The 24,815-nt window shown below is 45.6% G+C and overlaps 1 protein-coding gene across 5 annotated transcripts in view; it reads right to left on the bottom strand.

Annotated features, from left to right (window-relative positions):
* XPNPEP1 (X-prolyl aminopeptidase 1) overlaps positions 1–24,366 on the bottom strand; it is a 49,143-nt gene extending 24,777 nt beyond the window's left edge. The window contains exons 1-6 of one of the 5 annotated variants that reach the window (XM_037497856.2): positions 24,277–24,315; positions 22,180–22,369; positions 18,426–18,514; positions 11,284–11,408; positions 2,421–2,484; positions 1,098–1,202 (exon numbers count right to left, since the gene is read on the bottom strand). In XM_037497856.2, the coding sequence (XP_037353753.1) occupies positions 1,098–1,202; positions 2,421–2,484; positions 11,284–11,408; positions 18,426–18,514; positions 22,180–22,184 (388 nt within the window). In that variant the 5' untranslated portion in view covers positions 22,185–22,369; positions 24,277–24,315. Of the gene's footprint in view, positions 1–1,097; positions 1,203–2,420; positions 2,485–11,283; positions 11,409–18,425; positions 18,515–22,179; positions 22,370–22,596; positions 23,765–24,276 lie in introns of those variants that run through there. The other 4 variants (XM_037497857.2, XM_037497855.2, XM_054689894.1 and 1 more) reach the window with 4 other exon arrangements.
* Positions 24,367–24,815: the final 449 nt, after the last annotated feature.

The following is a 24,815-nucleotide window of genomic DNA, read 5'->3' as shown; positions in this document are numbered from 1 at the left end:
TCTCCAAGTTTAAAGTTCAGGAGCGACCTCTGTACAGCCACTAACAACACTAACAACCAGGTTTCTAAAGGCTATTTTTAACAGCATGGAAAAATGCACATGGCAAAAAATGAGTTGAGAACCGGCGCAAACACTTACACTTACACAATAAACACCGAGCTCTATGTTTTTTTCCATATGTTATTACTTCTACATTAACTATTATCTTCCCATTTACAGATGAGGAAACTGAAGAGCTGAAAGCGAAATGACTTCCAAGGGAGTTCCCGACCCATGGTCCAGCCCTGAGCACAGTTCTTCTCCAAGGCTGAGCTGTTAGAGGCAAGTCCAGGATCTTCGGAAAGCAAAGCAGCTCATGGGGAGGCCGTCAGAGCTGTTGCTGTCTTCCCTTTGCCCTACACTGAATCACATGACAGCAAAGTGGTGGAGAAAGCTCCCCCCTCCTCGTCCCACCCCACCACACTAACATCTGGGTAGCACAATGTGTGTGTGTGATCTGCAGCCATCCACTGTGCTTCCTGGTCCTCGGGTTTCCCTCAACAAAATGAGCTTCCTGAACCTTCCAAACTCAAATGCGCAACCCCTTACATGTATGTTAGCATGCCATTTTCTTGCTTCTTTGTCATCAACTGGACATACCCCAAATTCGTATGTTAAAGCCCCAACTCTCAGTATGATTGTATTTGGAGACAGGTTTTAGTAGGCAGTTAAGGTTAAATAAATTCATAAGGGCAGAGTTGTAATCCACTAGGACTGGTAGCCTTCTAAGGAGAGAGAGAGAGATCCGGCATGTAAGGACATAGAGAGTAGGCGGCCAATTGCAAGCCAGGAAGAGGGTCCTCACCATAACTGGCCACACCTGCACCTTGATCTCAGACTTCAGCCCCCAGAACTGAGAAATAAATTTAGATACTCGCCAGTTACTTAAGCCTCACAACCCATGGTGATTTATTATGGCATCCTGAGCAGACTAAGACACCTTAGATTCTAAAAAGGATCCATGAGCCCCTAAGAGTGAAGATCCAGGAACCCTGAGGAGCTCTAGAATCCCTTCCCAGAGTTGTCACCATGGTTGAGCTGGCCATTCCTCTACATACCCATCTTCATGAGTGTCCAGTTGCTATCCATCTGCTTGGCAGCCTGGAGAAAGTAGCGCCCATCAGTCCACATGGCTGCATGCTCTTCTGTGATGATGGCTGTGCCTGGAGCAGGGAAGCACAGGAAACAGAAAGGTTTCTGACAGCATGGAAAAGCTGCACAGTGAGAGCCGGGGTCCTGTGCAGCCCAGCACCCACTGCTACTCCAGGGGGGTGGACGGAGTCGGGCCTTTGACTCTAGGGAAACCTCCAGGCAAGAGACGACAATGCCCCTGAGAACCAATTGTGGGTCAAGCTCTGAAGGGAAGAGTCTAGAATCAGCCCAGATTGCATGGGTGCTGAACCTTGCACAGAAAAGGCCCAACTTGTACAGTGAGTCAAGGTCAGATGAGCAGACAACTGTGGACCAAAATAACCTTGTAACCACCAAGACAGACAGAGGTGAAACTGGTTCCTGCTCAGCGATCCCAGTGGTTGGCTCCACCAGACACCTCAAAGGAGCTATTCCACCTTTCCCAAAAGACCAAGCGGCCTTGTGAGTGCTCCTGGTGACTTGGCAGTCACCAGCAGGGAGTTTATGCCTCCCACCTCTCCCTGCCCTCAGTTCCCACAGTCAGAGTGTCAGCAAAAAGCAATCCAATGTGACAACCAACACAAGCACTTACATCAAAGGAAACAGTCATGTTTCTTTGGGCAGGAAGGCTCTCACCAAGTCTAGCTTAAGGGATGGGAATCTGAAGGGGAAAAATCTAAACTCAAGGGCATGTAACAATTCTGAAAGGGTTACGACAGGACACCAATGTAGCTCAATAGTAACCTCTGTTATTTAAGCTGAAAGTGAAAACAGACAAACCAAAAGCCAAGCACTTGGAGAATTCTGCAGGAGCAGTAAGCTAAAGAGTGTGTGTGTGTGTGTGTGTGTGTGTGTGTGTGTGTGTGTGTGTGTGTGTGTGTGTGTGTGTGTGTAGGGGGAGTGGGGGAGGCAACCAGGGTGCCCATGGTATCCTATTTCTTATTTGGAGTGTTAAAAAGGTATAGTCCATTTAATTGCTATATTTTTCTCTAGGTATACTCAATAAAAAGTTCAAAAACATATTTAAATAAAAACTTGAAAAGCAAAAACATAAAGGAAAAAAAGGTCACTAAAAGGTGACCTCAGGGAGCTAGAGGAGGCTGGGAACTCACACCTTTCTGCAGAGGCTCAACAGGGAACGTCTGGTTTACATTTTCTTTTCGGTTTGTATCATAGGCTGAAACTTTCTCCAGTTATTTTTGGGAGAGGAACAATAAAGTACAAAAAGAACAGAGAACTTAGCGACTCACCAGCAGAGCCATCGAATCCAGAGACGAAGGCCCGACGACAGTCACACGGAGCAATGTATTCACTCTGGAAAACCAAAAGGACAACAAATTGGAGCTCCATCGGGCACATGGCAGCTGCTCTCCACATGCTCAGCTCTGTGCTCAGCCAGCAGGCACCTCGGCCAGCAGGCAAAACTTTGGCACCTGCCTTCAAGGAACAGCCTAATAAAAAAGACAAGCTGGATATTTAAAAAAAAAAATTAATGCACACTGAAGACCCTTATTAACTACAGACTAAACACTGTCCCCTTCAGCTTCTATTTCCTTACCTGGAAAACAAGACAAGTCAAGAGAGCCCATGAAAACTGTCATTTTCTCACTGAGAGCTCACTGAAAGAGCAAACCAGTAGCCTTCTCCCTTCCTTGCCACTGACATTTAGGCAGCTGTTATTTTTCTGAAAAGTCAGGCTGAATTTGTTTTAAATGCCAATAGTTCTGACTTTGGTTGCTTTAGGTTTAGCTCATTTCTGACTTCCTGTTTGTGTCCCCCTCCAAGACCACGTCACCAATCTCTCCCACGCAGACCCTGTCCCTTCCTGTTGGGGAACCAGGGGAAACACTTCCTCCAATCAAGGAGGTTTCAGCAAAATAAAATGTCCTGTCCAAATCTAGATCCTTCCTAGCTGATAATCCTTTGCCTCTGAATGGAAAGGGGTTAAGGGCTGAAGAAAGAGGTTCTCATTTCTGGGCACAGGGTATGAGGCCACAGTGCGCAGCTTCTGGTATGAGCTAATGAGGCACAGGGAGTTAAGTAATTTGCCCAAAGTCACATAGCCAGTAAGTAGCAGAGGCAGGATTTGAACCTGGGGTCAGCTCCAAGGCCTCCACCCTGAAGTCCTATGCCAGCTCCTCCTACAGTAAATAGACTCTTACCCTTGGAAGGACTCTCCAGAAAAAGACCAATAGCAAATGAGAAAACTCAGATTCAAAGACAGAATCTTTAACCTGATGAACTATAGTCTTCACTTGCTTATTAACCCAGCAATCACTGAATGCAAGACAAAAAAATACAAGTAAAAATGGGGGTCGGGGTGCTTGAGATCCTGTGCCTCTCCTAGGACTGTTGTGAGGAACAATAAATAAATGTTTAAACAACTCACCAAGAACTCTAGAGTGCAGAGTATATGCAACAGAAGAGAGGTGTTAATCTCATCTTCCTGAACAGCAAAGAGCATCTAACAAACTGGGAAAACCAAGTTAATGAAAATAACTGTCAGGCCAAGTTAATGAAAATCACAGTGCATAATGGAGAAGCCATGGAGAGGACATTCCTGACCAGCAGGGGGTTACGCTGGCTTAAGGGTCTCCCACCTGGGAGGTGTTTCCCTAGAATGACCCATCTTAAGCAAAAAGCAGGAGGATTTCTCTGAAGGGAGGAGGAATTAACAGCAGGTAGATGGATATGTTTGCTTTGGGATCAAGATGAGGTCTGGGGTAAGAACGTCTAGACATGACCTAAGCAGTCAGCATGCCAGAAAGACATTGTCGACCGAAGGTGTCACCTCCACACAACCAGGCTAAGCAGAGACCAGACAAGCAGTGGGCCTGGGCCTCCTACTCCTTTTCCTCCACCCTTGAAGTTGACAGAACCCAAGAACACTCTCCATAGAGAACAGCCAGTATCTAAAATAAGCCAAGGTCTTAGCACACAAGGAAAAAGGCACAAAAAGCACAGCTGTTGGCTTTTTCTCCCAAGCCATCCATTTCTCCCCATCTCAGAAACCAGTGCTCAGTCCAAGCCTCCAGCATCTGCCCTTGAGCACCCGCCCCCACAATCCGCCTTTCACACATACTCAGCGATAGCTTTTCAAAATGCCTGTCTCTATATCGTGTTGACATTCTCTTAAACCCTCCAATGCCTTCCCAACATACTTAGGATCAAATCCAAAGCCCAGCCCAGCCCCAGGTACAAGATCTGGCCCTGATATCCCCTCACAACTCCCCTGCCACTCTGCCTCACTCACGATGCTCCAGCCACACCAGCCTGCTTTCTGCTCCTTGTGCTTCCCAACCCCATTTCTGTTTCAGGGTCTCTGCCCATGCTCTTCCTTGTGCCTATAAATTCTCTCTCTCTGATGGCAGCATGGCTAGCTCCTATCATTACACTTCAGATTGGATGCCACCTCCAGAAAGGCCTGCCAGGACTACCAGCCTCTTTCACCTCTTTGTACAGCACATTTTTCTAGATGTTTCTCCTCTGAATGACTTCCACATTGTTATTATATTGTCCTGCCACCCACCCACCCACCAAATGTAAGTCCCATGAGATCAGAGAGCTTATGTCTCATTTATCACTATTCCAATATGTGGCATGGATGATCTAGTAGGTCCTCAACCAGTATTTGCTGAACAAATAAACACACAGAAGGTGAGATGAGAACTTACGTTCCTCTACCTAGCTAAAACCTTGGCCATCTCTCTGAAGACGGAGAAAGGCACTATAAGTCAAGGAATACAGGTGGCATCGAGGAACTGGAAAAAGGCCAGGAAATAGGTTCTCCCCTAGGGCATCCAGAATACTGTGATTTATAATAATTGTACTGTACAGTCATTTGGCTGACCAAAATCCATTTCTCATATATATAGCTGGTCCTCTTCCACAGCTCCAAAAGCCTTGGAATTTCCTGAAAAATCTGAGCAATGGGAACATCTTTTGTCATAGAACTGGGTCTCATTCTCTTCAGAACACAAAAGTGAACTGGGTGCCCTACTGTTCACAAGCCCCCTTCCATCACAACTATGTTTATAATAATGAGGTGACTTTTGGAAAACACCTAAGGATGGGGGCTGGTTGCCAAGGGGAACAATGATGAATAGAGGGCTGGAATTTTCAGTCCTACCCAATTTCCAGGGAGGGGGAAGGGGCCAATGATTTAATCAGCCATGCCTATGAAACGAAGCCTCCATAAACACCCAAAAGGGCAGGGTTAGGGGAGCTCACAGGGTAGTGGACATGTAGAGATGCTGCAAGAGGGTCACGGTCCCAGAACGCTGCTCCCTTCCCCCCCCACCCTACTGTGACTGCTCCTGGGTTATATCCTTTTATCAACTGGTCACCTAGTAAGTGTTTCTCGGAATTCTGTGAGCTGCTCTAGCAAATGGCTGGAACCCAGGAGAGGATCATTAGAACCTCTGATCTATATAACTGGTGGGACAGAAGCACAGGACTTGTGACTGGCACCTGAAATGTATGGAAAGGGGGAGAAGGTAGGACTAAGCCCTTAACCTGTGGGCCCGTGGACCTCATGCTACCTCCAGACACAGTCACTGAATTGAGGACAACTGCAGGACACCCAGCAGATGTCTGAGAATTGCTTGTTATTAGTGTGGAAATCCCCTACCACCCACACACTGGAATTGTGTGACCTTTTAATAGCCCTGCTGGCTATTAGAGCTAGCGCTTTAGAGCTAGACCTCCAGGACTATAAGATAAGACATTTGTGTTACTTGAAGCCATTAAGTTTGTAATAATTTGTTACAGCAGCAACCGGAAACAAATTACATTGTCCAAAAGAAAAAGACCAGAAGCCATTATAAGTGGAGTCTCAAACTCATATGCCTAGGGTGCAGGCAAGTAAACTAGATGAACAGAGAGGGGCAAGGTGGGGGAGAGTGTCTTTTCTAAAAAGAGCAGCTCCTACTCAGCTCTGACTCTTGTGGTGCTAAAATGCGCCACACGTGCAACCTTCGGTATTTCAGAAGAAGCTGGATACACATGTGTACATGTGAGTTAGCTCAACTTTTAAATGTTAGCATCTAATTCAAACAACATAAACAAAGCACATCTGTAAACTAAAAAAAAAGAAAAATGCCTATGCCATCTCATCAAAATCCAGCACAGAATCACCTTCTGCCATAAAGCTCTCTGACCCGCCCAGTTTTCAGATCTCCCACATCTCAGAATTTTACAGGACCATCCCCGCATGCATTTATCCATGCCCTGCCTTGGGTGATAATAACAAGTGATACTGAAGTTTCCCAGTCACCTGATAGTTGCCAACAGCTATATTCATTTCATCTAGTTCCAATCCCAACAGCAGCTCTGGAAGGTATCATCCTCCCCATTTTCAGATGAAAGTAAAAAAAGAAACTCAGAGGCATGAAATACTTCACCAAGGCACATGGCTCTCAGCAGCGGACCAGAGATATAACCTCTTGGATCTCCCTTTCAAAAGTCCATGCTCTTGCTTTGCGGCCAAGCAACCTCTTTTATTTCATAGACACTGTGCACATCTGGTCTGTACAACCAGATTATAAACACTGAAGAAACAAGGAACACAAGGCATGCCCCCATTCACCACTCCTTTCACCTCCCTGGTGACAAACACATCTACATTTAAATCTGTTTACTAGGGGGGTCAACCTTGGGTTCTAATTCCTCAGCTGTAAAGTGGGGATGGTAATAATATCCACCTTGGAAGTTGAGGTGTGACATAAAGTGATTAGCACATACTAAGCTTTTGATAAAGTACAGCACCACTACTGTGCACTAGACAGTAAGCTCGACTCTATAGGAAACATAAGAAAGTATCTTCTAGGAGTGGACAGCATGTCAGCAAAACAAGACATACCTGTGGAACATCAGCCCCTAGTAAACAGCCACTGAGATGATGCTCAACACACAGTATTGTATTTGCTGTAGTTCCAAGGCTGCCCTGATGCACCTGGAATCCATCAGGCCACACTCAGATATCTGACCTGCACCATCTCACCATCCCGGTGAGAAACCCAGGAGAAGGCCCAAGGGCAAGTCTCTACAGTGACAGTGAGTCAATTAGCCTGACTCCTGGACAGAAAGTTTAAGGGGGCAGCAGTAGAGTCTTCGAAATGCAGGCTCAAGACAATGGTCAAGGACCTCAAATAAGGGGCTTAAACTTTATCCTGCAAGTTCTGGAGAAAGACCAAAAGTTCAAGAGAACAGAGTGAGGTTTTAAGAATGATCAACAAGGCCACATGCAGATGCAACAAGGTAAGCAAGACTGAGGGCCAAGAGCCGAGACAGTGTGTGTAAAGTTATGAGGCCCCATGCAGGGATGATATCGTCTTCCCTCCCTGGCCCTTTGGACCTACTATGTTCTCAAAAAAAAAAAAAAAAAAAATGAAACCCATGAGTAAAGGTGTGCTCACAGTTTAGACTGTGAGCGGAGTTTAGTCCTACAGTTTAGACTGTAAACGGAGACAAAGGCTTATTCCCAAATACTATGATAACTCTCAGGTGATGGCATTTTCTTCTCTCTTAAATGAAACCAGGTCAAGGCCCTATCCTAGTGCAGTCCCTGGAAAGAGGCTTCCCATCTGGGACTTCAATTCCCAGCCCTCTTGCATCTAAGTGGGGTCACATAACTGGTTCTCACCAGTAGAATGCAGTTGGGATGTGAATTGGGTCGGGGCAGTTAAAAATGGGGTGTCTTCTCCATACCACCTACTAGCTAGAATGGTGGCATCAGAGGCTAGAAAGAACCCGGGTATCTGCATCACTCTTCCTCCTGGAAGAAAGTTGCCCACCCCAATCAGGACCACCCACACTACACTGCTACATGATCAAGAAACAAGGCTCCATAGCAGCAAGCCACTGAAACTTTAAGAGGTGTTACCACAGATAGCATTACTCTAATACAGTGGATAAAATCACTACCCTCACCCCAGGAGAGAGAGTCTGTTTAAGAAATACAAAACAAAACAGGAAGCCAACTCCAGAAGAAATGGGAATAGGATCGAAAGAGTTTAGGAAAATCTGATTCATGTCTTCCAGAAGGAGGAACCTTAAACACAGCCAAAAATGCAAGTTGGCAGAGTCATCCCTGACAGAACATCAGGGTCCAAGAGCAGAATACAGGGCCTCACCAAAGTGGAGGGTAGCAAATTTAGATTTGTAAAAGGGAATGTGGCATAGCTCTGGCCCCAAGCAATAACTCTCCTGGTGTGGGGTCAGGGACACCCACAAATCCCAACATTTGACTTAGCTGGTACATGAAACCTTTCAGATTTACCAGAGAGAATGGACAATTCCTCACTGTAAAAGTTCCCCTGGGCCCAAACTCATTAAAACCACAACCCTTGTTCTGAGTTTAAAAAGAAAAAAACCCTTAAGAGTTGCAGAGGACAGCAAGCAGCAGACCCCCAGCGTGCCCAGCCCTTGCGTAATTATGCACTCGGGGTGCATTTTCCTCCAGCACAGAACAATGTGTGGGTGTATTTGTATTTTGGAAAGTATACAAAGGACAGAATTCAAGAATCCCCTTCATTCTCAGACACCCTCGCTTCCCCACCCTGAGGAGAAATTCCATTAACCCTGAATCTCGCCTGAAAAGAACAGTTAGAAGCTAGAGCCACAGAGAACAGCAGCTTCTCTATTACCAAGGAGCCTGCTGTGGCAGGTCACACACAAAGCCAAACCTTCCTCCTGTCCTCACAGTCCTGGCTATGACCCCAAGTCCCTCTTAACAGTTGCCTCAACGATGCCCTCCTCTCCACAGGAACCAAAATGGGGAACAAGAGACTTCTCATTTCTTACAGTGTGTGGAACCACACTCTCAGATTCCAAACATGTCAATCCCCTCTGCCACCTGCCTTCAATGCCCACACCCCACCTGTGTCCACTGCTTTTCCTCCAAATCCTTCTTCTCCTCTCTCTAAGGTCAGTCCAAGTCCAATCTTCCTACACCCCAACTCTGGGCTCCTGCAGTGGCCTCCTCACAAGTGTCTCCCTTCTCTGATCCATAAAAAGCACGGCTCCTCCCTCTGACTGATCACGTCACTCTCTGTTCAGAGATCCTCAATGGATCACTACTAACAAAAGTCAGTTAATTCCTGACTCAGTTTCCTCATCTAGGGAGAAGCCATCCACTTCTGTTATCCAGGATAACTAGCAGGTGATGAGCTGGGCAAAACCTGGAAGATCACCTGCATTTCACCAGCCTTACTGCCATTCCCAAAGTTTAGTAAGAAATTGTTTGAGGTGCATCAGGCTCTACACCAATCAGGGTACTGAACCAAAAAAGTTTTATGATGATCAAATTAATTAATTAAAAGTTGGCTCAGGAATATCAAGATAAACCCATTGTAGCTGGGTTTATTACGCAAGGGCTGGGCACGCTGGGGGTCTGCTGCTCGCTGTTCTCTGCAACTCTTAAGGGTTTTTTTCTTTTTAAACTCAGAACAAGGGTTGTGGTTTTAATGAGTTTGGGCCCAGGGGAACTTTTACAGTGAGGAATTGTCCATTCTCTCTGAACATTCCCTTCTACTAAACATATACATTGTATCCTAACTCAAGGCAAATGAAAACTGAAACTGAAAGGTAGAGTAGAAATCTGCTCACACACCCTTAACTGGAAACCTTCAACTTTTTATTCAGTAATACTTAAAAGGTCAAGTTTTTCTTCACACCCCCGGAGGTGAAGGCTCACAAATAAAGCAGAACAATTAGGATTAGGTGTCTTTGTCACTTCTTGACAACCTGTGAGACCGCTTTCAGAGGACAGACCCAATTTAGACAAGAGGACCAGGGGAGGGGACGGTGATGGTTAATTTCATGTTGCTTTGACTGGGCTGCAGAATGCCCAGATAGCTAGCTGGTAAAACATGACTTCGGGTTGTGTCTCAGGTTGTTTCTGGAGATTAATATTTGAATAAATAGGCTGAGTTAAAGACTTCTCTCACCATGTAGCCAGGCATCATTTATCCCACCGAGGGAAGGTGGAAGAATGGCACATTTTCTCTGTCCTGGGCATTCATCTTCTCCTGCCCTTGGTTATCAGTATTCTTGGTTCATAGGCTTTCAGAGTCAGACAGGAAGTTACACCATTGGTGCCACATGCAAGCTGAAGAACCAGTAAAGCCAGTGGTGTAATTCTAGCCCAAAGACCTGAGAATTAGAGGAGCTGATGCCTTCTGATATCATAATAAAACATAATTGTCTGTGTCAATCCCTCACAATAAAATTCCATATATATATATGAAATATATATATATATACATATATCTATCTCTATCTATCTATCTATCTATCTATCTATCTATCTATCTATCTATCTATCTTTCTATATCTCCCCACACTATTCGTTCTATCTCTCTGGAAAACACTGACTGACACAAACTTACAGAAGATCCCAAAATAACTGCTATATAATGTACTCCAGCCAAAGGACCACTACTTTGCCCAATGCTGATAGAGCACAGCCACAATCAAATGAACCCAGGACTACTGCCAGGTGGTTGAAAGGCAGAACATGGAAAATGCCACTAGTGAATCCAGAGAATCCATGTGACATGAAGCCCAAGTCCTACAGGTGAGAGACTGACAGGAGGTAAGAAAAAGCCCATCAGAGGGGTCCAGACAGAAGAAGAAAAAGGAGTTCCTCGAGGCCATGGGCAGAGACTGCCCTCCTTAAATGATGCGATGCCCAGATCCTCTGCTACTCACAGATAACGTGAAGGAGGCCCAACCTAAATAGGTCAATCTCATTCAGTACTTAATCAAGATGGAACACTGGTTCCAATGAAGATGGTGAATCTTACTTATCTACTTTAGAGAACAGAGGACAGAATTCCACCACCAAACCCCAACCTAAACCTCACCAGTCTCTCCTCACCTTCCAACTGCCTGCTAAATCTAATATTAATGGACCCAGCCACCATAACTTCCTCGTACACCAACCACCCCCTTCCAGATCAGCGAGACCCTATGGAACACTAGGTGGCTGTGGTAAGCCCTGGAGAAGGTACGTGGTTATGGGTTGAACATGATTCCCACAAACACATGTGGGCTTGGAGGAAAGAAAGAAAAGGTTTGTGAGTTCCATCACAGCCCATCTCTGCTCAGTACCTGGTGGGCATCTCCAGATGGAATAATGTAGGCCTGGATGGGTTCTGTAACATACTCGGAGTTCCGCATGGCTTGTCTCAGCTGTCGAAGCAGTTCTGAAGTTACCTTTGGAGCCATTCTGCCACCTGCAACAACAGAAGAGTTTGTACCAAAACCAAGCTGCCACACACAACTCAATGAATAGTACAAAGAGAGCCCTAGAGAAGTATCTGCCATGCTCTGCCCCAACCCACATGCTCTTCAAATTGACCACCCCACCACCAGAGCAAGGCCTAAGCTCCCAGAAACTGACAGTAACAGTCCTGAAATACTATTTCCCAATAGCCATTTGTTGCAAGAACAGTTGAGCTTATATTAACACTTACTTCCAAGTTGATCAGTTATCTCTTCTACTTCTAGGACTTTCTAGTAAGATAATTAAACATGTGCACAAGGAAACAGTTGTTTGTCTTTGTTAAGTAGCCAATCACAGATGTGGAATAGAAAGATCAGTCCACTAGAAGTCAAGTCTTAAGTCAAATGCTCAGATGAAAACCTGCTACCAACTGGGTGTATGACCTAGGGGGAAGGGGACTAGAGCTTGTGTTCTGTGTTCTCCTCTCTAAAATATGGTGGGAGCAGAGTAAATTTAGGGTTTTCAGACTGAACCCCAAAAAGTTCCAGGGATCCTGAGAAGCATACCATCTCAACAAAACTAGAGCTGGTGTCTGCACTTCTAGAAAATACAGAATAATAGAAATACAAAAGCCTTTAAAAAGAAATTGTTAGGAATATTAGATGTAGTCCTACTAGAACCCTTAAATGTCTTCTAATTTCTAAGTAGTCAAAATCAAAACAGCACTGTCTTCCAGAGTACGAGACTATTTCTACATAATGAACACACAGATGTTGCAAGCTAACTTTAAAAACACTTTAGTTGGTTATCTGAAAGAAACTTATAGCTCAACAAATATGGATCTGCGCTATCAGTCCTGATTAAGATTACAGCTTTAGTCCCTGCTATTCAACAAAACAATTAACAAGAAGTCAATCATAGAATATTAATTATACATATTTTACAATATCTCACTTATAAAACTAAACTATTAGAATTCAAAGTAGAATAGTATGTTTTTCACCTCATTTTAAAATAGTTTTATGTTTTTAGAGCAGTTAAAAGTTCATGGCAAAACTGAGCGGAAAGTGCAGACAGTTCCTATATATCCCCCAGCCTCAACATATACACCGCCTCCCCTACTATCAAGATCCTCAACAGTTACATCTGTTACAACAACAAACCTACATTGATACACCATCATCCACAAAAGTCCAAGTAACACTACATTGTGTTTCACTCTGGATGTTTTATGAGTTTTGACAAATACGTGATATGTCTCCTCATTACAGTATCACACAGACTAGTTTAATGGCTTTCACTGCCTGAAAATCCTCTCTACTCAGTCTATTCATCCTGTCCCCCTCTAAACGTTAACAACTTATCTTTGTACTGTCACCATAGTTTTGCCTTTTGCAGAAAGTTATGTAATTAGAATCATGTAGTAAAAAGCTTTTCAGATTGATTTATTTCACTTAGCAATATGCTTTAAGATTCTTTGATGTCTTTTCAGCTTGATTTATTTTCTGTGCTGAATAATAAGCCTTTATCTGACTATCACCATAGTTTATGTATCCATTTATCTACTGAAGGGCATCTTGGTTGCTTACAAGATTATAAATAAAGTTGGTACAAACATTCATGTGTAGGTTTTGTGTGGACGTGGGTTTTAAACCCATGACTGCTAGATCCTGTGGTAAGAGTATAATCTTGTAAGAAACTGTCAAACTGTCAAACTGTTTTCCATTCCTACTTTTAATGAATGAAATTTGTTGTTTCACATCCTCATCAGCATTTGGTGGTGTCAGTGTTTTGGACTTTGCCAACCCATTTTTTAAATGAATAAAAAATATTTTACTTAACCAGAAATGTTCTAATGCACAACGCTCTAAGTAATGGAGAATTACAAGGGCATAATGCTACAGGTTGTCTTCAAGAATGGATACCCTGACTCCTCTGGCTGGCTATTTTTTTTTTTTATACAAGCACTGGGTACAGTCAGAAGCACGGGAGGGTGAGAGAATTCACCAGCGTCAGAGCGGGGAGCAGAGCAGGCAGAAGGACCGAAGTACACTGCTGAGGGGAGCAGCAGGCGGCAGGAGAGGTCTGCGCGCCATGTGGGACCCTCCTCTGGTGGCCGGGGAGCAGCCGGGAATAGAACCGGCACTGCAGAGGCTGCAGGCAGCTTCGCAACCCAGCGTTCAACCACTGCGCCACCAGGGAGGCCCTATTTGTAGATTTTTGTTGTTGTTCTTTTTCTTTAACATTTTCATCTACTTCTCCATCATCACCAGCACCTTGGACTTGCAAAACTCAGTTATTCTGGCCACCTATAATAGTTCCCCTATGAAGTATTTTATTGTTCTTGGGATTCATTAAAAATTACCCTACTTTTAGTCTGCAGCAAGGAGGACCGGTTCAACCACCGGCCTCTAGGCTTCACCTGGAGAAGTACTCAAAGGAATTGTCACTGGAAATGGGCCTATTCACAATTCAAACCTGTCCATGTTTCTTGTATGACAGCTGCTTCTGAATGCTTTTCAGAGGTACACTGTTTCCTTTTGTCTGACCTATTGAGCCTACAATTTCTCACCTCTCTGAGATAGAGGAATCAGAAGTATCTGAGGGCCTCCCCTGGTGGCGCAGCGGTTGAGCGCTGGGCTGCAGAGGCTGCCTGCAGCCGCTGGCGAGGGTCCCACAAAAAAAAAAAAAAGTATCTGATCTGACCTAACTTTTTATGTCAACACCTCCATACAGCTCAAAATGAAGCTTACTGTGACTTCCTCAGCTGCCAGCATCTGAAAACTTTGCTATGACATCTTTCAGAGCTTCAGAATAGACTGGCTTCCAAACCCTATTTCTGAGCAACTCAATATTAAAGAGTCAAGTGAAAATATAACCTCCTTCAGAACAGTATTTCAACACTGGCTGCACATTAGAACTGTGGAACTTTTCATTTAATTCGTCTGAAGTGCAACGTGGGCATATGGAATTTTAAAAAGCAAATGTATGATAGAAGTAAACATTTTCTCTGAAGATCATGAATTTCTTTTTTTTTATTTTTTAAAGATTTATTTATTTATTTCTACAAGCACTGGGTACAGTCAGAAGCGCAAGAGGGTGAGAGAATCTACCAGAGCCAGAGTGGAGAACAGAAAAGGCAGACTGACGAAGCACACGGCTGAGGGGAGCAGAGGGCGGCAGGAGAGGTCTGCGTGCCATGTGGGACCCTCGCTGGCGGCCGGGGATCGAACCAGCACTGCAGAGGCTGTGGGTAGCTTCGCAGCCCAGCGCTCAACCGCTGCGCCACCTGGGGAGGCCCTGAAGATCATGAATTTCCTTATAGAATTTGGCTTCCATTGGGGTACATTCTGGCTGAAGATTTTGATGGCACTGACTATCAACATAATCACTGACCTCATCAACAAATCAACAGGACCAATGGCAAAAGCACAAAATCCTCAATGGCAAACTGAAAACAATCAAAGGGAAATGGAAGGAAGCTCTTCTCCCTGGTCACCAGAACCCCTCTCCCCTCTCCCATACCTCGGCATCCCATACTGCCTCTGCTCAGAATCATCTGTGTCCTCAGCTTCAATCTACCACAGGGGCATTTTCACAATACCACCTGCCCCATTACTACTCTTAAAACTTCCCCTACTCTTTCTCCTCATCCTCATGCCCTTCACTTTTGGCTTTTTGCTTGTTTGCTTGTTTTTGTTTTTCATTTCTATTTTCTTTTATTTTTTTCTTACATCATTGTTCATTTTGAAACAATATTTACCTCCCCCTACCCCTTCAGGTGTAGTCCCCATAGAGTTTCTCTTCACCAAGGTACCCGAGCACCATCACCTCAGTCCCCTGTGCTCCTCCCTCCCTCCCTCTGATCCCTCTCCCTCCTCCTCCCCTGCAGGATGTCTCTAATTTATAATTGTCTGTTTTTGCTTTGTTGTATTTTGAACTGTTACTATTTTTTTACACTAATGTCTTATTGGGTTCCCCTATATTCCTGCTATAAGTGAAACCATCTGATATTTTTCTTTTTCCTTCTGGCTTATTTCAACTATGCATAATTCCTTCTAGCTCCATCCATGTTGCTGCAAATGGCATGAGTTTATCTTTTTTGACTGCTGAATAATATTCCATTTTTGGTTGGTGTCCTTGGTCCTTGAAAAGACAGCAACTGACCATGGCTGAGGCAATGGGCTTTGGTAGTGGTAAAGCCCAGTGGAAAGGCAGTGTAAAAGGTAGATAGAGAGGGCAAAGGTGGCAGACATTAGGACAACAGATCCTGAAAGTAACTGAAAGGCCAAGCAGCTGGAGTTGGGGAAGGGACAAAACTGGTGAAATTATAAGACCAGTCACCGAAGTGGCAGTGGATGAAAAGACGGTCAAGATGGAGGTTGATGATCTTGGGAGGGGAATTTATATCAGGATTAGATAGTTACATCATATAAAGCACACTTTCCTGGCACTTAGTAAATGCTATGTGCCTGCAATGACTAGAGTTAGATACACATTGACTGTCCATGAAAACCATGTGTCCAGGGCCTCCCCCGTGGCGCAGCGGTTGAGCGCTGGGTTGCGAAGCTGCCCGCAGCCTCTGCAGCGCCGGTTTGATCCCCGGCTGCTCCCCGGCCACCGGAGGAGGGTCCCACATGGCGCGCAGACCCCTCCTGCCGCCCGCTGCTCCCCTCAGCAGTGTACTTCGGTCCTTCTGCCTGCTCTGCTCCCCGCTCTGGCTCTGGTGAATTCTCTCACCCTCCCGCACTTCTGACTGTGCCCAGTGCTTGTATAAATAAATAATCTTTAAAAAAAAAAAAAACCATGTGTCCAGTAGTGCAGTGGGTATATATACTGCTGATCCTTAAGGCAGCAACCATGCCATCCTCTTCTCTGAATTTACATACCCAGCCTAGCACCTAACACATATGCTCACTCAAAGACAGCTAAATGAATGTCACAGTTTCTGTCTATAATTTTTCAGGCACAACATAATAATAAATTGTCATCAGTGGAAGAAGAAAGCTAAGATTTTCATTCCACATCACAGTACTTTTCAGAAATGTCAGAAGCAGCCAAGAGCTAATCAGGGTATGCAGGAAAGAGGGAAGCCAAGAACAACAAGCCTGGTCCATGATGTAACATTAGCCCATACACTGCCAGGTATTTTTAAATCATGCTTTAAAGAGAATGACTCATTTAACATCTTGATAATATAGCTCTGTTTTTAGAAATAAGTTCTTAAGCCTTCAGCCTTTATCACAAGCAAAACTTTTTACTGTTTAGAAGTACATGAAAAGCGCACCCTATTTACCTCTCTGGGAGGGGCCAGAATTTAACATGACAACATGAAAGCAACATTGTAAAGCAACCAACCCATTCCGGGCAGGTTTATGAATGGTTCTAGCAGCCACATGCTCTTCACCGTTGTTTGTAGTCACTGTACTCCTCCGTACACTCCACTCCTCTACCCTCGATAACGCACTACCATCACACCGCACTCTGCTGCACCACCCTTATAAATCAGTCTCTTAGCTCAGGTGTGCCCACCTACGCATGCCCACACCCTACTCCAGGTGCCCGCCATCAGGCATGCATTCAGGACCGCAAGGATCCATCATCTATCCTGATGGCGGGAGGGCAGAAAAGCCTGGCATTTTCTTTACCCTACAATCATGCACAGCATCTGGTACATCACAGTGACTCAAGAATCATTACTTGAATCTAGATCTGAAGCACCAACTGGGATTCCTACATGCCTTGTTAAAAGAACAGAAGGGGCTGCTTAACTCCAAATTTCAGCATCTCATAACGCCTGCACAGATGCCAAGCTGCTCTTCAGCATCAAGCCTGAGAGGTTTGTTTCTCTGTCCCACCACTGAGTGAGTGCCAAGGGCTTTACACACACTAGTGGCTAATTATCACAATAATCCTCCAAGGGAGGTTTCACTATTCCCATCTGACAGATAAGAGGTCAGAAGTTATGTAATTGCCCGAGTCAATTGGATCATCAAGAGCCAGGACCCAAAGTCTACCCGATTAACAAGTCCGAGGTCCATTACGCCGTATCATGTAGGGGGCACAACCGAAGTTCTCGTACAGTATTCTGAGACCAAAGGCATCAAAACAAGTGGATCCCGCTTTTCAGTTGGGACCTGCAATCTGAGACAAAGGAAGCTCCCTGAACCTCTACTTCCTCACATACAACAAAAAAGAGAAGTTCTCTTCACACTTTAAAAGTGATGATTCTATCATTTTCCCCTTTCCTTACTTCTTTTCTTTCCACTTGCTTGTACCTCTCCTCCCTCCGAAGATGGCCCAAAATACATCTATGTTTTTAAGGACCTAAAATTGCATGCAATAATAGTATGGATCTTGCACAGAAAAATCAGTCATAGTTTCTCAAGTGCTTCAAGGGATCTGTTTTTTTTTCAGTCAGCTAAAAAGAAATGCTGTGGTTCTCCTGGGTTGCCCTTTAAAAAGCACTGATTTACGTGGGTTAAATAGACAGTAATAGACCAACTTTTTGGAATTCTGGCAACCCAACAAGACAACTAACCAGTTATAGGAAGAGAAGAGGGTTCCAGAAATTTTTCCTAAAATGCATTATCAATTTATAAAGCACAATTAAAAAAATTTCCTCATTTCAGAATCTTACAATGAAAATTGAAAGGTCCTCTTTAAGGTAATCAATAAAGAACCACAATAGAGATTAGAAAACCTAGAAAAAACTTTTCCAGGAATAGCCTATTACCACCACTACCACCACTGCCACCACTTCCAATAATGGGAAATACATTCCTGGAATGTATTCTCTAATTTACTACTAATAAACATGGTAAATATACAGAAAGAGTAACCAGCTACCTAGGAAGCCAAAGAATAAAATGATTTTCAATTTCCCGATAAATGTCCCTTCACCCCAGCCATGATCCCTTACTAATCCCTTATGTTTCTCTTCTCTCCCAGCTTGGGGTTTGGGGTAGGGCACCTAAACTAAAATCCTCTTGAGATGCTCCATCTAATTTATAGGTAAAATTATTACCTGTTTCCACACCTGGGTCTCCTGAGTGTGTCACCTTGTTAGGTTCAATTATTCTTAAATTTTTCAGCTGCAAATCCTGGTGATCCGTCCTTAAGAAGAGAAAGAACAGGATATTGCAGACTTTGACCACTATAAACGTGGCAAGGTGTAGACAGAGAGGAAATCAGCTTGGCTTAGCAGTTTTGCTTGTGAGTATGAAGAACCTTCACCCCAGGACCAGTGACTAAGTAACAGTCTCAATTAAAACTTACAAACTGTCACCATGGCAGGTAAACCTTCTCAGGCTGCACCCTAATTCAAGAATTCTCTTCAACTATGCCTTATCTCCTGTTCCACTCATTTAACTGCAATGACTAATTTTTCACATGTACAAATTCTATTTAGTTCTTTTTCAATTTTCCTGTTCTCTCATCATGGGGTCCTATTCTTCCACTACGGTTTCTATTCCTTCTCTTAGCATCTTAATTATTCAGGGCCCTTATTTTACAACTCACTTTATACTTTCCCTTAGAAAATCTTGAACAATAATCCTCAAATTGGCTGGGCCTGCTGGCTCCCTCTTGATAGGTCATTCCTTGTATGCTTTGTAATCTTTTACTAAGAGCTTATCTTCCATAGAGATTATTTTATCTAAGTGAATGAGACATGTTCTGGATAGAATAAGCATTAATGTCACTGTTGTTTGTGTCTGAGACTAAGTTTCCTTTTAATTTCTTAGGTAGGGGATTCACACACAAATCTCTTGTCCCATATGGAAATAACATGTCACCCTGCACCTCAGGCATGAAGACCTGTGGTGTTCAGTAACTTCCCCAAGTTCAACTTACCACTTACCCTAAGTAAGGGGGATGCAGGCAATAGAAAGGATTCTGGATCTTAGTCAACTATGATCATAACGGTAATTTTGTTATCATTCAACTACATTTTTAGTAGCAGAGAGAGGGATCCACATTAGCTAAGTCCACCACACTGTCAGAATCAGCGACCAGCCATTTTCCACAGTCACCCCAAGCCTGCCTGCCCTCAGATGGCTGCTACTTTAGTTTTCACTAAATGAGCTGCTCTTTACTAGGGGAACCATGTATTTAAGAGAGAGGGAGAGAGGAAGAGAGAGAGGAAGAGAGAGAGAGAGAGAGAGACCTCAATATAATACAAATAGCCTCAACAAAATTCCAGCAAACTGAACCCAGCAAATCTAAGACTGATTCAAAATATAAAAAATAATGCAGGGCCTCCCCCATGGCACAGCGGGTTGAACGCAGCGCTGTGAAGCTGTCTGCAGCCTCTTCAGCTGCAGCTTTGACTCCCGGGCGGCCAGGGCAATACCCACATGGCATGTCAGACCTCACCCGCTGCTCCCCTCAGCAGTGCCTTCAGTCTGTCTGCCTGTTCTGCTCCCAGCTCTGTCTCTGGTGAATCCTCCCACCCTCCCGCGCCTCTGGCCTGTACCCCAGCTCTTGTATAAAAATAAATCTTTTAAATAAATAAATAAATAAATAAATAAATAAATAAATTTCAGCTGGCTTCTATGAATAAATTGACAAGCATATCCCAAAATTCATATGGAAATGCAAGGTCTCTGGAATAGCCAAAACAATCTCAAAAAGGAGCAAACTGGTAGGTTCTCCCCACCACCCCAAATTCAAAACTAATAAAACTATATTAATCAAGACAGTCTGGTACTTGCATAAAGTCAATAAAACAGAACTGTGAAGTTAAAAATAAACCCTCATATTTATTGTCAGACAAGAGTACCAAAATCATTCAATGGAGATCATAACAGTCTCTGCAAGAAATGATGCTGGGACAACTGGATATCCACATGCAAAAAAATGGATTTGAACCTCCTCCCTCATACCGAGAGCAAACATTGACTAAAAGGAATAAAAGATATAAATGCTTTCTTGGAAGAAAAGACAGACATGAATCTGCCTGACAGTAAATTAGGCAATCATGTCTTTAGTCATTACATCAAAAGCACAAGCAAGTGAAGAAAATAGATGCACTGGACTTCAGTAAATTAAAACTTATGTGCTTCAAAGGATACCAAAAAGAAAGTGAAAAGACAACACGAGAAAACATTTGCAACTCATCTATCTAGCAAGAGCCTACTATCCAGAGTTATATAAAGAACTATTACAACAATAATGAGACAGCCCAGTTCTAAAATAGTCAAAGAATCCAAATGGACATTTGTTCTAAGGAGAAAATAACTGGCCAAAAACTACATGGAAATATTTTCAACATTGTTAGTCACTAGGGAAATGCTAATGACAATCACAAGAAGATGCCATTTTGTATCCACTGGAAAGTTATCATCAAAAGACAGACAATAACAAGTGTAGTCAAGGAGGTGGAAAAACTGGACGCCAACACCTAAAATGGAGTATGGGCTTTGGACAACACTCCTACATTCCTCAAAAGGTTAAACAGTTAACCAATGACCTAGCAATCCTACTCCCAGGTATATACCCAAGAAAAGTGAAGACTTAAGTCCACATAAAAATGTGTACATAAATGTCCATTACAGCATTATTCATCATTGCCAAAAAGTAGAAACCACCCAAATGCCATCAACTGACAAGAGGATAATAAAAGTGGCCCATCCAGACAATAATATTGCCAATATTATTTGACAATAAAAAGTACTAATACATGTGGGCCTCCCCGGTAGTGCAGCAGGTTGAGCGCAGCGCCATGAAGCTGACTGCAGCCTCTGCAGTGCGGGTTCAATCCCAGCTGGCCGGCGAGAATCCCACATGGCGCGGCAGACCTCTCCTGTCACGACCTCTGCTCCCCTCAGCAGTGTATTTCATCATTCTGCCTGTTCTGCTCCCCGCTGTGTCTCTGGTGAATCCTATCACCCTCCCACGCATCTGGCCTTTACCCCAGCTCTTGTATAAAAATAAATAAATCTTAAAAAAAAAGGTAAAAAAAGTATTAATACATACTACAACATACTAAGCCTTGAAACATTGTATGCTAAGTGAAAAAAAAGTCTCAGAAGCTCACATATTGTATGATTCCCTATGGAATGTCCAGAACTGGGCAAACTACAGACACAGGAAGCAGATGAGTGGCTGCCCAAAGCTGATATGGAGCTGGGGAAATGAGGAGAGACTGCTGCTATGTACAGGGTTTCTTTTTGGAAGTGAGAGAATGTTCCAAAAGTGACTGTGATGACGGTTGTACTCTGTGAATATTCTAAAAACTAATGAACTATACTTTTTAATAGGCAAATTGTGTGGTACATGAATTATATCTTTTACAAAATAAAGAGGCTCTTTTTCTTGGACAGACAGAAGTCACATTCTCACTTGATTTCCCTTGACTTCATATGCACATTTATAAAATGGAGAACCATGGAAGCCGGTTACTCTATATATTCAGTGACTGGTAAGACTCAATTCTAGAGAGCTGGAGGGAGCTTATTTAGAGGTGACCCTAGCCACCCACTTTAGAGAACAAGAAACAATGATGACCTGCCACAGGTCATACACCTCAGTAGCTGCAGAACCAAGACCAGAATCCAAGTCTGACAGGTAAATGTTCCCAGGGAAGTTGAGTTCGAGGTCTCTCAGTGAGCACCTCCACCCTCCTGTCCAGATCAAAGTTACCATGAAGCAGCTAAAAATCACAATTGTCCTGCTCCTGTCATACCCTGGTATGACAAGCTCCAAGAGACCAAGCTCCATCCACCTCTCACTTAGTTGGACAGGGTCTGTCAAAGCAAGGTTATAGAGTTAGTGTGTACCTCATGGACTCATCCAACTCAGCTCCCTCCTCTAGGCAAAGAAACTGAGAAACAGAGATCAAGCTTTGCTTGGCTCAAGGCCTCAGTTATTTGGTGACAGAGATAGGTGAACACCAGAGTCCAGGCCTCCCAACTTTCCAGCTCAGTGCTCTTGTCTGTCCTAGGACTTCAAGACTTCACGTGCTTGTATCTTCACAACGTGGTGATGTACCATGAGGCATGTGAGGGGAAAGAAGGCAGAGAACTTTGTATTCAATCTTTGCATAAAATGGTTATGGCACATTTCTCTCCCTCTCTCTATTTTAAAGAAATCCCTGCAGGATGCTAGTTACTTTTCCCCTCCCCCAGTCGATGATGGGAATCTTATTATCTCTGTCAGAATAGTGGTAAAACAAAGACAAAGATGCTCAGTCACACCTTGTGAGGGGAGACAAGGGTGAACCGGAACATGTTCTAGGGTGATGTAGCCATCGTCGACACAAAACTCATCCTCCATCTTTTGATCAGAGCACCTTGGGTTTCCTTTTGAGAATGTCTATTCTTCATTTTCAATCCACAAAGTTGGGATGAGTCTCACCCACCCACTTCTGGGACCCTGGCTGGTCAATCCAACCCTCTAGTCACAATGATTGGTTCAGGGATGGACATAGGATCAAGTCAGCCCAGTGGGAATCAGATCTGGGATTTTGCTCCAACCGTTAGGAAAAAAAGACTGCTGGGATTGTCAGCCTAGAACTGTCATACCGATCATAAAGAGAAAGCCTGCCTGAAAATGAAGCCAACACTAAAGAAATCAGTGTCAAGAGATGCAAAATAGGCCAGTGTTGTTAGTCTTCTGGACCCAGCTGCACTCCGAGCCAGCTACACCTCTTTTTACCTAAGTCAACATGAGTTCAGTTTCCATGACCAAAAGTGAAAGGAGTCCTCCTCAAAGTCGGCCAGGAGGAAAGGCCCCTGAGGTAAAAGGCCTCCCTTCCCTCAGTGTCTTAGCTGCCTTTTGTGTGAGGTGATGAGGCTCTACCTGTTGGTGTTTAAAGATCCTGCAGCCCCCAAAATCTTGCGATTCTAGGAATCTGGCAAAGATCACGCTGGTCTTCACAGGCTGCTTCTCTACCTACGACCTCCATCTTTACCCACTTGCCTGACACTCTTTCCAGCATTTAACACACAGAGAGTTCCTTCCAAGTGCAGGTTGGCCGCATCTCACCACACCCTGTGGCAAGGCCACGGCCAGGTCAAGGCCGGCTGGGGATCGTCCACTCACAAACAGAAGCACCAGCCACGGTCTGTGCGCAGCAAGTGCGCCTGGCCACGCGGCCAAGTGTGCTCATTCCGGCCCCAACTAGACAGAGGTGGCTGCCCCTTGTCTGCATCCCCTGGGAGTTTGGCTTCTAATCTCTGTGAACTCTGGAGACAATCTGTCCATCTCCCACTCCGTTAGCTGCTTTGACAAGTACACCGGGGCCAGGGGAAAACAGGCTGGGCTGTGTTTACTGTGCGGTGGGGCTGCGGGAGAGGGTGGGCAGCAGGGAGGGCCCCGGGCTGGCTGCCGGCAGGTCTTTCCTGGAGATCACACCAAAGTGTTCCTCTGCCGTCGGAAGCCACGTGGGGGGGGAGGGGAGCGCGGCCGCCCGTGTCCGCGGCGGCGGTGACAGGTCGGGAGCGCGAGCTGCCGGCGTCCGGGGGGTCATTTGAGGGTTGATTTCCGGGGACGCGGGGCGCGCACGGGGGCTCGTCCGCCGCCCCGGCCCCCAGAAGGGGCCGCGAGGGGCCAACTTCCCGCACCCACGGGCCTGCCGGCCCACAGGGCCCGGGGGCGGGGGGCAGCGTGGCCACCCCCCGCTCGGGCCGAGCCCGGCAGCTCGGAGAGCGCGTGAGTCCCGGGACCGGCGGGATCCGCCGGAAGCGACCCGGCGCGGGCCCGGCTGCCCGGCTCCCTCCCCTGCGCCCGCGCCGGGGCTCCGGCCGGCTCCGGCCCGGGGGGTCCGCTCGCCGCTGCTCACCCGCCGGCCCCTGCCCTCCCGGGCGCACCACGCGCGCCCGGGCCCGGGGGGCCGCGCGCTGCCCGGACGCCGGCGCGCCGGCGGGTCCCCTCACCTGACTCGCGCGGCCTTTCTGGAGGCTGCCATTCGGCGGTGACGCGCCCGGCCCACGTCAGGGAGCTCGGACCAGCTGATCCCCCGCGGCTGGGGGGGGGGCGCGGGCGGGGCGCGGGCGGGCCACGCCCCCCTCTGTGCCGTGCGCTCGCGCCCGGCCCGCCCCCAGCTCGCCCGCCCCGGCCCGCCCGCCCCCAGCTCGCGCGGGGCGGGGTCTCCAAGCGCGCGGCTCCTGCCTCCCGGCCCGAGGGGAGGGGCTGGGTGCTGCCGCTCCCCACTTCTGTTCATGTTCCTTCCCATTCCCCGAAGAGGCAAAAGAAGGGCTTTGCGGCCTGAAGGGGCTGTGGCGCGTGTCCTCCGGGGGTGGCCCGGCCTTGGGAAAGGCGGAGGGAAAAGGACGTGACCCGTTGGGGAAGAACCTCGGGAGCCACTTACTGTGGCTTTCGAGGTGACCCCCAAATCACCTCTCCAGGCAGCTTCAAAATCCAGCTGCCCGCTCCTCTTGGATACCTAATAGACGCTGCAAACTTAACAGGATCT

This window comes from Talpa occidentalis, unplaced genomic scaffold, assembly GCF_014898055.3.
Source record: "Talpa occidentalis isolate TD23 unplaced genomic scaffold, MPIMG_talOcc4v2.1 talOcc4.8, whole genome shotgun sequence".
NCBI classification, from domain to species: Eukaryota; Metazoa; Chordata; class Mammalia; order Eulipotyphla; family Talpidae; genus Talpa; species Talpa occidentalis.
Note: the sequence above shows the minus strand (reverse complement) of the source record. Positions and strands in the feature narration are given on the sequence as shown.